The sequence below is a fragment of the Podarcis erhardii genome (assembly GCF_964252035.2).
Source record: "Podarcis erhardii genome assembly, chromosome: 7".
NCBI lineage: Eukaryota > Metazoa > Chordata > Lepidosauria > Squamata > Lacertidae > Podarcis > Podarcis erhardii.
The window spans coordinates 63,511,005-63,526,871 of NC_138511.1; the positions used below are offsets into that span (position 1 = coordinate 63,511,005).

Sequence of the window (15,867 nt, forward strand, 5' to 3'; positions counted from 1 at the left end):
TAGGTGGGTGGCAGTATACAACAAAAAAAGAAGAAAATTCTGTACCAGAGAGAGTAGAAAACTCCAGTCAAAATCAAGCCCTCCTCAAGTTGCATACACTGCACAATCTGCTCTGCTCCTGGTAACACACACACACACACTCCATCTGAGTTCTGAGATTACACCAAGCACTGTCCACTTATTTTTTGGCCTATCTGCAACCATAAGGACTAGTAACCTGCTTTTTTTTAAAGGAAAGTATTCAGAATTGTGTATTCTGAATAAAGTATTCAGTAATGGGCAGAATATGCAGACACTGCACCATGGGAAAAGCACAACAACTCGTACAAATGCTTTTGTCCCCACTGGAATCCCCTAGGCACGACCATGTGAGAGCATCTAGTCTTAAGGCTAGTTACTCCAGATAAAGGTTCTGGTGATCCAAAGAATGTTGGCCTTGTTGTCTGTGTTACAATAAACTACCCTTTCCCAACCTAGTGCCCTCCAGTTGTTTTGGATTGCAATTCCCATCAGCCTGCTGAAGAGAATTGTAGCCCAAAACATCTTGGGCGAGGCTATAGTAAACCATCTTCTGGCAATGTGTTTAAAATCCCTCTCTGTCGCTTGGTTTATTCTGCTTCCCACAAACTCCACAGGTCACACAACCGTGATGAAGAAGGACAGGAAGCCCTGGGGAAGAGTAGCACTATAGATGCTTCTCCTGCCCCTGGTGGACCTTCGCACATGACATCCCCTCTCCCCCCGGCCTGCCATGTACACATTCCTTCATTTTGGTGTAGGAAGGATCTCAGGGAAGTAGCAACTATGCTGCTCCTGTAACAGAGGAACTGGCACCAACTTGAGCTAAGAACGTGTCACTCCTGCTGTAGGTGGTACCTGTGCTGGGTCCCCTCAGGGGCTGGCCCCTTGCGACCGGCTGGACTTGACGCCTGCATTTCAGGCAGTTCCTCTTCCTTGGGAAGGCTTCCAGGGCGCTTTTCTCCATCTGGGAATGTAGGGAAAGAGGTTGTTACGAGTTACAAGAGGCCTTTGAATCCAGGGACAGAGACCTCAGCCATGCAACCCTCTGAGGCAGCCTCAGGCTTCAACTCGTTTGCTACAAACCTTTTCAATTGCTTGGAAGTGCTACAAAGACTTCCTTGGCCAAGTTATGCCCTCTTCCTGGTCAAGCCCATCTCACTGTCTTGTGTCCAGATGCTTGCAAGTCAGGTCTTTGCTACCTGTGACTGCAGCTCCCTCTCCGTGACTATTTGTTATGGACACAACCTGGACAAAAGTATAGCTGACTAGAGAGTGGGCAATATCCTGGAGTTAGAACCTGGATTCAGAACTGCAGGGGGCCAGATTCCAAAATCATCCTGTGATCCTGCCCTTTCATAATTAGCAGAGCATCCGGTACAAGGGGTGGTTCTCACCTGTGTCTGCCTCGCCCTCTTGTTTCCCTTCCTTCCCATTCACAAGTTTCTTGTTCTCTTTCTTCTGCAAAAACAAATGCCAACTGTTAAATTTGCCCGATTCTCCAGGTAGTAAGAGGGAGAAAATCTGTTACTGTATTTGTTCATGGATAGGGATAAATACACTACATATAAGGTTCCTATGTTGTTTTAGCAGCTCAAAGGATCAGCTGTAATTTCACTGTACAACATGGAGCAGGGGGGTCCTGCGTGCTGGAGATCAACAATGCTAAAATGTACTTCTAGTGAAATGTAAAGGTAAAGGTAAAGGGACCCCTGACCATTAGGTCTAGTTGTGACCGACTCTGGGGTTGCGGCGCTCATCTTGCTTTATTGGCCGAGGGAGCCGGCGTACAGCTTCCCGGTCATGTGGCCAGCATGACTAAGCTGCTTCTGGTGAACCAGAGCAGTGCACGGAAACGCCGTTTACCTTCCCGCCGGAGTGGTACCTATTTATCTACTTGCACTTTGACATGCTTTTGAACTGCTAGGTTGGCAGGAGCAACGGGAGCTCACCCCGTCGCGGGGATTCGAACCGCCGACCTTCTGATCGGCAAGTCCTAGGCTCTGTGGTTTAACCCACAGCGCCACCCACGTCCCCTAGTGAAATGTACTTCTAACAAAATTTAACTCTATGAAATAAATGGACCCTATGAAATAAATGGAACTACGTTAGTCATGTCCAATAGATTACAGCCCACACTGGCTTTGTATTTTTGTGATGAACAAGTAAATCTGACTGACTGACTACTGTACTGTCATCCTGTCCCAGAGGCCATGGAGAGAGTAGGTCTGGAACAAGCACTGGAGAAGTTAAGCTTGGCCCGTTTTGTTTCCTGGGGTAGAAGTAGGCCCGCCTTGCCTTCCAGGAGGTCCTGCAAAGGTCCCTGGGATGAAGAGCTCAAGGGCCCAGAGAGTGTCTGACCATGAGATGGCAGATTATGGGTTGCACTGAGGTCAGATCCAAAAAGCCCTCCTGCAAAAGTACCATAGAAACACACAGAGGTGTTGTGCAAGAGCAGTTGGTGTATCATTAATAATGAGGGCTGCCAACTGCATGTTCTGCTTCAGGTACCAAAGTCCCTTGGCCCAGCAAACAGTGGCTCACCACCTGCTTAAGGGCAAGCCAGCCCTAGGGCTTGGGGTATGAAGGCACCTGAGGCTTTGCTGAAGTTAAGCAGGTCAAGGTCTGGTCAGTGCTTGGATGGGGGACCTTGTGAGAACCACACGTATGCAGCCTTGGGGGTCCATGATGGAAGAACGGCAAGACATAAATGAAATAAAAAGACGTCATCCCTGACCCATTTTCTGAAGAATGACTCACCTTGGCATCAGCTCCATCTGCTTTTCGTGTCCTCTTCATGATCTCCTCCAACCGCTGCAGACAGAAAGAGGAGGAAGAAGGTTGTCAGACATTGTTCCTGTTCACAGGCAAACATTTGCCACTTTCTCAGCCACGGGTGCCAAGCAGTGCAAGCCTTTGCTTGTGGTGTACAAGTGATCACTTTGCATTCTGCAATTGTGCAGGACCGGCCCTACCAGTGGCAGCCTGAGAGATTTCTTCCGCCTATCCAGCCAATCTGGGCTGTTCAGTCACCCCCCCCCTGCAGAGAAAGGCACACCCACCTTCTTCCGCTCCAGCCGCTCTTGTTCTTCCCGCTGGAAATGCTTTTCACGCTCCACCCGCTGGCGCTCAGCCTCCTCGCGTGCACGGGCCTCTGCTTCCTCCCTCTGCAGCCAACAGGAGAAGTTTATACATTTGGGTGAAGTCAAAACAAATCATGCAACCTGAATTTGCTGGATAAATCATAGCAAGTGTGTACACTTCTTTTTTTTTCTCGCATAATTTTTATTGTTTTTAAATCATAACAAACAAGAAAATAAAACAGTTTACACCTTGTTGTCACAGATTTCTTTCTATCAGACTTCCTTCAGCTTCCCCTGAAATCATCCATACCCTAATTTAACAAATTCACACAAATCCTAGCTTATATTGACATTATTTTCTCTTTCCTTCTTTTTCTCTTTAGACAATATTCCAACCTTTTCACAGAGCTTTTTTAAACCCAACTAGCGTTATCTGACCTTCACTTATATTTTCCAGATATTCCACAAATTTCCCCCAGTCCTCAATGAACCTTTGGTCTTTTAAATATCTAATTTTCCCCGTCAATCTGTCCATCTCCGCGTATTCTAGTAGTTTTGCTCTCCATTCCTCAAGCGTCGGTATGTTCTGTTGTTTCCAATTTTGAGCCAATAAGACCCTTGCAGCCGTTGTTGCATGTTGGAAGAATTTACTGTCATTGTTCTTTATATCACTTCCTGCTAGGCCTAACAGAAAAGCCTCCGGCTTTTTCCCAAAGTTATATCTTAATATACTTTTCATTTCATTATATACACTTTCCCAAAAGCCTTTGACCTTTCTGCAGTCCCACCACATATGGAAGAAGGATCCCTCTTTTTCCCTGCATTTCCAGCATTTATTACAAGTTTTATATATTTTTGCTAATTTTGCAGGTGTTATATACCAACGGTAAAACATCTTCATGAGGTTCTCTTTTAACGTTATGCAAGCTGTAAATTTAAGGTTTTTTTTCCAGAGTTTCTCCCATTCTTCATAATATATATTATGGCCGATGTCCCTTGCCCAATGAATCATCACAGACTTCACTTCCTCATCTATCAGGTTATACTCTAATAGCATATTATACGTTTTAGAAAGAATTTTGTAGTCATTGTTTATTATTTCAGTCTGGAATTTAGATTCTTTATCCGCGTATCCTCTCTCTTTAACGTCTTGTCTAAACATTTCGTTTATTTGGAAATAGTGTAACCAATCATAGACTTTTCCTTTAACCTGGTCATATGGTTTCAATTTCCATGTCCCCCCTACTTTTGTTAACAATTGTTCATAAGTTATCCAATCACCTCTCATGTTTACTTTTTTCACGCTCATAACTTCCAATGGGGATAGCCAGTGTGGTTCTAGTAAAAATCTATTCCTCTCCCAAACTTCCAATAGAGGGCCTTTAAAAATATGTGTTGCGAAACCCTTGTGCTTCCTCTTCCCCTGCCATAAGTACGCATGCCATCCTGCTCTATTGTCGAACCCCTCCAGGTCTAATAGTTCCTTATTTTCCAATTTTATCCATGTTTTCACCCAGCAGAGGCACGCTGCCTCATAGTATAACTTCAGATCTGGCAGAGCGAATCCCCCTCTTTCTTTAGCTTCTGTTAACAATTTAAACTTAATCCTTGGTTTTTTGCCCTGCCAGACATAGCAAGTGTGTACACTTCAATCACGCCTATCCTAATTTGCTTGCCAGGGACATGGGGCCCAACACAGTAATCAAAGAGAGAAATTGCAGGGACCCACTCCCCTAAATTCATAGGGAATCAAAACGTATTTTCCACCCAAGAAAATGTAACCAGTTGCCACCACTAGATGGCAGTGCTTCACCATCCTGTCTGATTCCCTAAAATGCCCCCCAAGTGCCTGAAAGCACCCTCTCCCTTGAAAAGCACACCAATCCTGCATTTCAGCCCCAGTCCAAGACATTCTGTTATCTGAGGCAAAAATGTCCACACACTCACATAATTTCATGTACAGAGTATGACCAGCACATAAGTCTTAGGGTGCCTTTAGCATGGTATTATTTTGCTGGAGGGATTCAAGCAAAGACCATAAAATTTAGGTTTGCACAATTGAAGTGCCCCATAGCAGTCTGTGGCCTAGCATAGGAGGTGCAGCACAGGCTGCATGATGCCTTGCTCTCCAACATCTTGCCAACCCCTGCCTGCCCTCCAGCGTTTGCCACCTGAGGCGGCCATCTCAGTTTTCCCAATGATAGGGCCACCCCTACTCTACTGTAGACCGGACCATTGGTCCATTTAGCTTAGTACTGTATACACTGACAGGCAATGGCTCTCCAGGACTTCAGACAGGGTCTCTCCCGTCCCTACCTAGAGGTAATTTTTAAACTGTAAGTTTTTTAAACTGTTTAAAACTGTTTTATATTGTTTCTTGCAGTCCTTGAGAAGCAGCAAATAAAAACCCCAGCAAACCCACTTGTTTCTGCAGCCGTTCTTGCTCTTCCTGCTCAGCTCGGGCCCGATCCTGGGCCTCGCGCTCCTCCTGCTGGGCCCGCTCTTCCTCCTGCTGCCGTCGCTCCTCCTCCAACCTGGCAAGCTCAGCCTGTTGCTGTAGCCGATCTTTGGCATCCTGCTGAGCCCGCTCCTCTGCTAGGCGCCTAAGGGTACCAAACACCACCATTACAACAGCTGCTTCGGGCCCATCCACCCTCCCACTTCCATGGGAAGAACATAGGAAGTTGCCTTATACGGAGTCTGGCCACTGGTCCACTTAGCTTAGTATATTGTTTACACCAGGGCTGGCCCAAGACATTTTGACACCTGAGGCAGACCACAAAATGGCACCTTCCTCCCTGCCAGGGAAAAAGGGGTGAGTGAAGATCTACATCAGAAACAAAGGGGGTGGGGGAGAAAGATCTACATTGGTATCTGCTGCCTTTCTGCATCCTGCTGCCTAAGGCAGTTGCTTCGCTTTGCCTCATGGGTGGGCTGGCTCTGGTTTACACTGATGGATAGTGGCTCTCCAGGATTTCAAATGAGGTCTCTCCCAGCCTTACCTAGGGATACCGGATATTGAACCTGAGATCTGTATGAAAAGCAGGTGTTTTCCCTTCAGCCCTTCCTCTATACTGGGGGGAAAGCACAAGAGATGGGATTTGATATTATGTTAAGACTGGGCTGCCTGGAAGCCACATCCCCTGCTCTGGGAAGATTTTGCCCTAATTCCAGAGATCTGGACAATGATGGAATATACACATGGTCAAATGCACTGCGTTATTATCATTCAAGGGCCTGAAAACAGGTTTGCAAGCTAAACACAAGTGAAACACCTCTCAGGATTCTCAGTGTGCCCCCTTCAAGAGATGGAGGGTGGCAATAAGAGAACAAGCCTTTTCTGTCGAAGCCCCGATTATGGAATGCTCTCCCCAGGGAGGTTTCCCTGGCACATATTTAATCACAGGCATCTGGAGAACAATGATGATTTTGGCTTTCAGTAGCTATTTTGTGGTGTTGACATTTGTTATGAAGAGGTGTGGCTATATTTGCTTTTAATTGGATGGACACTTTTAGTATATTTGCATTATTTTACAGGATAGATTGCCATGGCTTGTACTTGAATGTTTTATTTCTCTTTCTGCAAGCTGTTTCAGAGCTTTCTTTGGTTGTGGGATGCCAATGAACAAATTTAATAAAGCTAAACCAAGCCCCCACTCAACCTGTTGCATGTGCACAACGTGAATCCAAACTTTCTACTGAAAACCCCTAAATGATTTGCCAACAAAGCCCACATCTTGCAGCCTAATGGAGATGCTTGCATTTATTTATTCTGCTTCCCTTCCCCCCTCAAAAGAAAATGAAATCTTTAAACAAGAACCTGGTAGAAAGGGAAGAGGCAACAATGTGAAGACCAAAAGACTGGTGGGTTGTGGGGACAACATGCCAGCAGAACATTGCCTCCAAGGGAAGTGGGGGGCCTAATGCCTCTTATGCTTCAGCTTCATCTGGGATTCTAGGATTTCACCAGCTTTATGCTCCACCTGCACAATGAACATCATAAGGTCTAGAAACCTGAATGTCTAAATGGCTGATCAATCTCAACCCAGGGACTCACCGCTTCTGCTCCTCCTGCTCCTTGCGCTCTTGCTCCTCTCGTTCCCGCTGCTCCCGTGCCTGACGCCGTTTCTCAGCCAAGAGCCGGGCAGCTTCCTCTCGGTCTGTGGTGCCTGCCATGGGTTTGCTTGGAGTTGGAGGAGGAGGAGGAGGAGCTGGCACTGGACTCGCAGCCCCAGAGGGAGCGGCAGCATCTGCAGAGCCCCAAACACATTGTCATCTTCACTGAATTTTAATTTATGTACTGTTCAGTGGCAGAGAAGGCTTCTAGGCAGTTTACAAAGCATGAAAACCAGCTACACAATAACTAAAAACAGAAACATTCATAATTAAAATACACAACGAATAAAACATTACAATTAATTGTTGGTGGTGCTCCCACTGGGAAGCTGCCTGGCTGGCAGTGAAATGCAACACAGGGCCACCTTGGTGGTGCTTCCCAGGTGGTCTGCCTCCTTTTAGGAGGAATTTAAAAACATTTCTGTTTACTCAGGCGTTGGCTGGCTGAAAGACCTGTCCCTGGCAACCCTGAAATTATTAGTTTTGATAGGAGGTGATGGTTTTTAGGAGTTTTCACCTGGTTTTAGAAGGCTCTTTAAACACTTTTTAGAAGTTTTAATTGTATTGTTTTAGTACTGACATATTTGCCACTCTGGGCTTCTTTGGAGGAAGGGCAGGATATAAATTTTACTTGCTATGAAAACATTCGTAATAAACAATAAAAACACCGGTAATTAAGATATGCCATAGATCAATCTTATTTAAAACAACACAGCAATTGAAACAGGACTTGTTCAAGGGACCAAGGAAATGCCAGTGTCTTTTCAAATGTCAGCGGAATACCAATATGTGGTTAGAACACCTCTCTAAGAAGAGAAGACGACCTTCACTCAAAATCCCTCCACAATGGAGAGCAGGATATCGCCTCACCTTGTGCTGTTTCGCTGCTTCCCGTGACTTTGGGGGTCTCACTTGGAGCCGGGGAGGCTGACCCTCGTTCCTTCTGCTCATCCTTGCGTTCACGGACCTTTGGCTGCCCGTTGTGCTCCCTGCGAGGCCGCACTTTGGGCGAGGACTGAGCGCTGCGATTCAGGCCTGCCCGATGTGGAGAACCAGGGCCTGTGCTAGGTGAGGCTGGGCGTTGCTTGGCAACAGCTGGAGATGCAGGCCTGGGCTTGGGGCCTGGGCTGCTGGAACACAAATACATACAGTCAGGTGGGAAAGGAAAAGCTGCTGCACCTTACCAGCCAACCAGCACTGTCCTGCTGACCTGATGCCAGGCTAGGCCCAAATTACCAAGAACCAGTGAGGGCAAATGTGCACTTATTCCTAGTTCACTCAGTATGTGGCCACAGCCTAATAGCCGAACTGGGGAAGTTTTTTTTAGCTTGGGGGCCACATTCCCTCATGGGTTGCCTTCCAGCCAGGTGCCTCATGCCAGTGGCAGTGGGACAATGGTTGTAATTCAAATAGGCCACCCAAAAAAGTCAAGAGGTGTCTATACTGTCCATCCATCCAAACAAGCAGGAGTCAATAATAAAGTCAAGCCCAGCAGAAGAACGGGAGGGGAGTGTGGACCATGGCTAGTTAGCAATGTGGCCTGAGGAGGAGGCCGAGTTGGAGAATCGTCTCAAGGGCCAGACAGAGAGGTCTGGAGGGCAGCATTTGGCTCCTGAGCCTGAGGTTCCCCGTGCCTAATAAAAGGTAAACCACGGCTACTGTCCTGATGTTCCTGAGGATAGGTAGGGAACAGCACCGCTGCAAAGCCTGATGCAGAGAGCCCTGCTTGGCAGTGCTAAACTAAGATCTTCCAAATCTCAAGTGAAGATGGAGTAGCAGAAGCACACACACACCCTAGGAGCTCCTCCTACCTGTTCTCAGGTGTGTGCGGCTGGCGAGGCTGGGATGACGGCAGAGACTTGCGTTTGCGAAGCGCTAGGGCGTTTTTCTCTTGGGTGTTTTCCCGATCTTTATCCTTCTTCTCCTTCTTTTTCTGAGGATGTGAGGCAGGGTAGATTGGTAGAAGCACCAACAAAGACAACGACAGTCAGGCTCAAATACAAAATGTTCAAAGAGCATCCTATGTCACGGACATGGGCATAGGCAGCTCATCAGTGGTGGGGATGTGGGGGAGAGAGAGAGAAAGAGCACACAGTCACTCACAGGGGAGACCTCAGCCTTGCGCCGGGGTGTCACATCAGGGCTGCTGGTTGCCGGCCGCCGTCGCTCTGAGCAGCGATGATGCAGGCGCTGGTTGTTGCAGGGGCTGAGGGGGCTGGCAGAGGCTGAGCGGGGGCACACAGGTACTGCTGGAACAAGAGAGAGAGGAGTTGTCAATAGGCCAGCCAGAGAGCAGAGCACAAGAAGGCCCAAGAGTATTTTATTTATTTAAAACGATTTATAAACTGCTTAATCACAAAGCGCACTAAGAGAAATACATAATACAATTGTAGATAAAGCACAGCTGATACCCACAAACACACAAACACACACACACACACACACACACAAAACAAACACATATAAGTAAATGGTGTGCCTGGGTAGGGCTGCTGAAATAAAAATAAGTTTTCAGCAGGCATCTAAAACAGTAGAATGTGGGCACCTGCCTAGTGTTAATAGGCAGGGAGTTCCAAAGCACAGGTGCTGTCCCACTGAAAGATAAAACTATTTGCAAATAGAAGTCTGTAAATGAAATCTGACAATACAGAGATACTACTTTGTTCCCACTCACAACCTTTACAGACAATGGGTGGATCTAGACCCACAGGGCGGGCCACAAACTCTATAAATAGGTAAGAAATTAGATCGTTATAGCAAAAGAAAAAAAAACCTCTCTGGAAAATCACACTTCAAAATTTCCTGCTCTCTGGCGCCATCAGGTGCTGCATATTTATAGTGCATTCAAATCGCTGTTTCTTTACTAATGTAGCTGAGTCCAATGTTCTGAAAACAGGGCAAGCTCAGCATAATCAGCGTTCCTTAATTTTGCTTCTAAAATATCTCATTCTGAAATACGAAGTACTAATACAGCTGCTTTAGAAATATTGATGAAACATGCTAAATTCATCTGGCCGATACTCTTCATTACACTACTGTTTTATCCTTGCTACACTGTAGCACTGATTTTATTTTGTTTTAATTAGTGATATTCTGTTCCTGCTTTCAAATTGCAAGCTACATGGAGGTTGCTTTAAAAAAGGGGGGGGGGAGGGTTGGGATACAAGTTTTGTAAATGAATAAAGATGAGAGTTGGGTGAAAACAAATAAAATACTAGTTGCCTTTCATACTCACTGGCACAATGGTTAGTAGTAAAAGGGTGCCTCTCCCCCCCCCCCAATTAAATGGGGCGAAGGGGAGGGGTTACATGCTTATAAGAAGAGGGTGGAGGATTCAAAGTGTGGGACTTATGATGGGGTTTAGCAGAACAGCAAAGGTGCTGCATCAAGGCTAGCTCTACCATTAGGCAGAGTGAGGCAGCTGCCTAAGGTAGCGGACTTTAGGTGTCACAAATATCTTTAAATTATGTAATTTTTCACTATCGTTATTGTTGTTTCTGCCAGTGTTGAGAGAGAGGCTTGGCTGGTCTTTGGGGTATAAATCACCTTGACTTGGTTGGTTGGTTGGTTGGTTGGTTGGTTGGTGGGTGAGTGAGTGGTGCCATTTGCTCTTCTACCTCAGGCAGCAAAATGTCTTGGGCCAGCCCTGGCAAAAAAGAACTATCCCCACCCAGTCGTGATAGTGTTGAACCAGAGATGGGACAAGTCCTCCCCCTCAATATCATTTCAGTTCCCTCATCTGCTCCCACTTACCCTGGTCTTTGCCGTTGCCGGCAAGTGTCACAGCACTCCGGCTGCGTGCCAAGAAAGACAGTGTTGGCGTCATGAGTCGGTCCACGATGCTGCTCTCCCAGGGACTGAGCTGTAGGCTACGATCTGGTGGGGGAAAGGGAGACAAAATGCTCCTAGTTAGGCCAAGACCTGCTAGTTCCAGTTTCAACAACTCTGCAAGGCCCAGCTTCAGCCTCCAGCTTTCAGTTGAGGGGAGTGTTGGCGCCATTTCGTTGTTTGCTTCCCGGTGACTTCCAAACAAGGCACAAACTCCGGAATCACTTTCTCCTCAAAAGTAGGCCAGGGACCAAGCCTACCTAATACAAGACATTTTGTCTCCTAAGCAATATGCAGGGCTGGTTGCAGAGGAGCAGTTCAGAAGGGAGAAAGAGCATGGGCATGAAATATCCCACAACAGGACTCAAGCATATTCCAGAAAGAAATCCTTATTTTCAATGGTCACAGTTGGGCAGATTTTTAATTCACTTTAAATAATACCACATAATTTTATTTTGTAGGGTATTTCATCTTTGTGTAGCCAGATATTGTAGGAATTGCTTCCTGTACCAAGCTTACAGCATTTGTGTGGTTTGTTTTTTTTAAAGATTATATAAAATTAGAAGAAATAGAGACACTTCTCAACGATCACTTGGAACAGAGGAATTTTGGGGTTGGGGTAGAGAGGAGTAACAAATAACACAAATATATTTTTCAAAGCCTTGAATGGGATGTTGCTCTTCTCTGGGTAAAAAGCCCCTTCTCCGTGGGTGGGGGTGGGGGGCACCACCCAACCCTACATTCCACATGGACAATCCCTCTGAGGCTAATGGTTCTCTTTGCAGGCCCCTCTTGACTCAGACACAGGCCTCTCCGCACTCTGGTGTTCACTTAGCCTCTTCCGGAATCTTGTTCAGATGGCCAGGGTATTTTTAATCATCACTAAGCAACTAGGAAACAAAACAACTAGGGGAGAAAATACTATCCTTTGCAGCACAGAGAGAAAGAGAGAGACTTGGGAAGGGCGTAGAAAGAGCAGTAAGTGGAGCAAGTATATCTCAGCACTGTGTCCAAGATCAGTGGCAAGTCAGCGCTGTGTGTGTGTGTGTTCAAGAGGTTCTTCTGCAGAGGGCACCGGTGGTCACGTATGCTTGTTTTGCACGGACTCATTCCTGACATCTCCAGCTAAAAGTTCATTGGGGTGGAAAGGCTCAGGTAACTGCCCAACCTCTAGCTGAGACCTTGGGGAGCCAGTGGCACTCACACTTGGCATTACTGAGATGAAACAGACAAGCCTTCTCTAGCCCGTTGCCCTCCAGATGTTTTGGACTACAAATTCCATCAGCCCCAGACAGCACTTCTGTGCCACAAGCTAATCAGGCAGGCTATTGAAAAGCCCTAGTTTCTTAACCTCAGGCCAACCCACCTGATCTGAAATATGGGGACAATAATGTCACCCTGCCTCTCAAGCGTCTTGTAAGGACAACTGTGATAGTATGCATGAACCATTTTGAATACTCAGAAAGCACTATATGAAAACCACCTTTCTTAACTGTTCCCCTCGCCAGCAAGCAAGAGTCTGGATGGCTCAATGCCACAGTTGTCCCAACACCTGGTTAGCATCTCCACCTCCATCCATATTACCCATCCTCAACTCTGGCTTCTTCCATCTTCAACCACTTCCACCCAATCTGACCTAGATTGTGTGGCCACTGACCATGATAGCTGGACATCCTACACTTGGAGGGCCACAGGGTCTCCATCCCTGATGCAGGAACACCTAGATTATGGAACACTCTCCCCATGAACACCTGCCTGGCTCCATCCTTGCTTGCCTTTCAAAGGGCAGGATTTAAACTCATTTACTATTATCTAACCAACTGGTTGATTTTGAATACTGCTATTCTTATCTCATTTCTTTTAAATGCTGCTTTTATAGTACAGTACTTATTTGTTTTCAATGATTTTGGTATATTTGGTGGTATCTATATCTATTTTTTTATTTTAAAAAAATGGAAGGCAGGCAGGCAGGAAGGAAGAATCATTCGGACCAGGGCTGGTTATTTTATCTGGCGTCAAACCTAGAATTAGCTATAGGAAAGGAGCAACTAATATGGCAAGAATATAGCTGAAAAGCAAGTGTTCAAATAACAGCCTTTACATTGTAGTCCAGTGTTAATATTGCATGTTGAAGTTAGGCTGAGGTGAAGAGTAAGAACAGTTTAGAACCAACCTTGGAGAGTAGACCAGCGTTAGTAATGAAGCATAGGGGCTGGGCTGTGAAAGTAACACATTGATATTGCAGGTTAAAAGGTGCAACCTAATGTTGCATAAGAGGTAGATCGGAGCACGCTGCCTACTCAGACCCTCTCCCAGCCCAAATCCAGCACCTGGCTGCCTTGTGCCCCATTGTCTTGCATGGAGCCTGGCACCAAGGCACTTACTCTGTGTTCTCTGGGAAAAGCGAGTTTGTTAAACCACTCTGGGAACTGTAGCTCCTTGAGAAGAATAGGAATATCCTAACAACTCTCAGCACGCTTAACGAACTACAGTCCCCATGATTATTTGGGGGAGTGGTTTGTTTCCTCTGAATCAGAGTTAGTTGCAGGAAGTCCAGAACGAGAATCTTCCCCGGACATGACTTGGTCCAACCTCTGCTTGAAGACCGCCAGCGAGGGAGAGCCCACCAACTCTATTTTATCTAGACCATTGGTTCCATTGTCAAATGGCTCTTATTACTGTCATCATCTTTCTCCTAATGTTCAGCCACAATCTCTCCTCCTCCTTCTGTATGCACTGCAGATATGTGGGCACAACAGGGTCTCTGATATCACTGTGCCTATCACCCAGATCTACCCGTTTACTTTCCCTATTGCATACCCTGCTGTTCAGGATCCATGTTCACAAAAGAGGACTATAAACTTGCATTTAAAAAAGGATTAAAGCTGAGGTCCTTACAATGCTGAATTCTTTGCTGAATACCAAATTCTGCACTTCTGAGCTTGGGCGGAATTGCTACCGAAACTCTTATGGTGTTATAGGTATCTTAAAAAATAATAATAATTGCTTTAAACGTGTTCGCCAGCCCTTGGCCAATGGGATAGGAATGGATACAGGTTTTAAATCAGTATCACCCCTTGCCCTCCCTCACCCTGGCACTGCTGGGTGCCCCAAGGGGTCTCTTACTTCTACTGGGCGAGTTCCAGAGAGTGGCGGAAGATTTGGAGAGGCGCTTGTTGATTATAGAGTCCACATGTTTGGGGAGATTTACGGCAGAGAGGGAGCACCTGCCCGCACCTACGAGAGGGAAAAGACACACGGGTGTTAAGGGCGGTGGGGGTGGGAAGTGGAGGACATGCTAGCATGCAGCGGGCAAAAGGTCATGCAGTGGAAGGAGCAGGAAAGGAACCGAGACATTTGGTGGAGGGGTTTCAGAGTGTGGTGCTTGGTTCGCCAGCCTGCACCATCTTGTGTTATGTCTGCAAGGGTACAAGACCAGCGCCACCTGTTCTTGTGCTGATCCACAGCACAACCACACCTTGTTCAATGGCATGCCAAGGCTCAGCCTGACACAAGGAGGGTTGGCACATTCACTGCCTGAGAGTATACAGCTTCAGGAAAGCAGTACATCCTGGGTTTTGTGAAACAAAAACACCCTGTTTGGTAAGATATAAAGAGCCTAGTACCCTTTCCTTCTACATCCAAAGCAGAAAGTGCAGGCACCGATTCATAGCCTGCTCCTGCTGCACTTTTATCAAAATCAGGTCCCATCAAGCTGCCATGATTAGTACATATAGGCTGGGACCTTTGTAGCAGATTTTAAATACCAGGTTCCTGGCATCCCTGAACGCTGTTATGAAACATTTCCATTATCACAGTGAATACAAGATGGAGGCCAGACTGTGGTACAGAAAATAGCTGTGTCCAACCACAGGTGTGTCCCTCTTCAGGCTCAGGCACCAAACAACAAACTGGGCTGAAAACAATCAAGACGCTTCAAATCAAAATGGCAAGATTTGTGGTTTTCCAAGGAAGGAATCTCCATTCTGAAGCAACAATGCTGAGATTTGGGCCTGAATAGGTAACCAAACGCCTCAAAAGATAGCTGGATCTTCTTTCTCAATATTTAGCAGTTGTTGGTATCCCCAACTATTAAGATGTTATAATAGTTCAGTAGATACTGGCAGTTAGTTTTTGCCTGGCCTTCCACTCCTGCCATCACCGTCAGAAGCCCACCAGCCCATGTTCGCTGCCATGGCAACCAAGTCACCTGCCACTCAGTAGGCCTTTCATTGATTCTGGGGAAGGACAGAACTGATGAAAGCCTGATGCCAAAACATATAGGTTCAGATGCAATGTTAGTCATAGCCGAAATTAATGGATAAGATTAACTGTGGTCCAACAACTTTTGTTAAAATCTAGTACTTTTTTAAGAGTTCACAGGGAGAGATGGCAAAGCCCTAGAGATACAGGTGCCCCAGTTGGTTGCATTTTCTGAGGTAAACTGTGGAGGAAATTTTCCCTGAGGCAAATTTCTGACAGACAAAGAGAGATTTCTATAGCATTTAGACAGGCCCTCAGCTATTTGATAGGAGATAGAGGGAAATAAAAGAGTTTTTATCTGGGTATGTAAGATGGTTGTAGCTCATGATAGTAAAATATTAAGTTTGTTACATGGTTCACTTGAAGGAACTATGATGCAGCCCCATGAGAGAAAGTTCCACAATGACTTGTTTCCCCCTCTCACTCCTCTGGTAGCAGGGATGGAGAACCTGTGGCCCTCCAGATTTTGCTGAATTACAACTCCCCTCAGCTCCAGCACACATGGCTAGGGATTATGGAAATTATAGTTTAGCAAAATTTAGGGTTCCCCACACCTACC

General features: G+C 46.2%; 1 protein-coding gene across 14 annotated transcripts in view; it reads right to left on the bottom strand.

The window, feature by feature from the left end:
* MAP7D1 (MAP7 domain containing 1) overlaps window positions 1-15,867 on the bottom strand; it is a 62,047-nt gene that overhangs the window by 1,569 nt on the left and 44,611 nt on the right. For 6 of the 14 annotated variants that reach the window (XM_081871662.1, XM_081871668.1, XM_081871667.1 and 3 more), the window contains exons 6-16: window positions 14,172-14,282; window positions 10,971-11,093; window positions 9,321-9,466; window positions 9,029-9,150; window positions 8,088-8,347; window positions 7,159-7,351; window positions 5,524-5,704; window positions 3,081-3,185; window positions 2,779-2,832; window positions 1,416-1,479; window positions 877-985 (exon numbers count right to left, since the gene is read on the bottom strand). In XM_081871662.1, the coding sequence (XP_081727788.1) occupies window positions 877-985; window positions 1,416-1,479; window positions 2,779-2,832; window positions 3,081-3,185; window positions 5,524-5,704; window positions 7,159-7,351; window positions 8,088-8,347; window positions 9,029-9,150; window positions 9,321-9,466; window positions 10,971-11,093; window positions 14,172-14,282 (1,468 nt within the window). The remainder of the gene's footprint in view (window positions 1-876; window positions 986-1,415; window positions 1,480-2,778; window positions 2,833-3,080; window positions 3,186-5,523; window positions 5,705-7,158; window positions 7,352-8,087; window positions 8,348-9,028; window positions 9,151-9,320; window positions 9,467-10,970; window positions 11,094-14,171; window positions 14,283-15,867) is intronic. The other 8 variants (XM_081871669.1, XM_081871671.1, XM_081871670.1 and 5 more) reach the window with 5 other exon arrangements.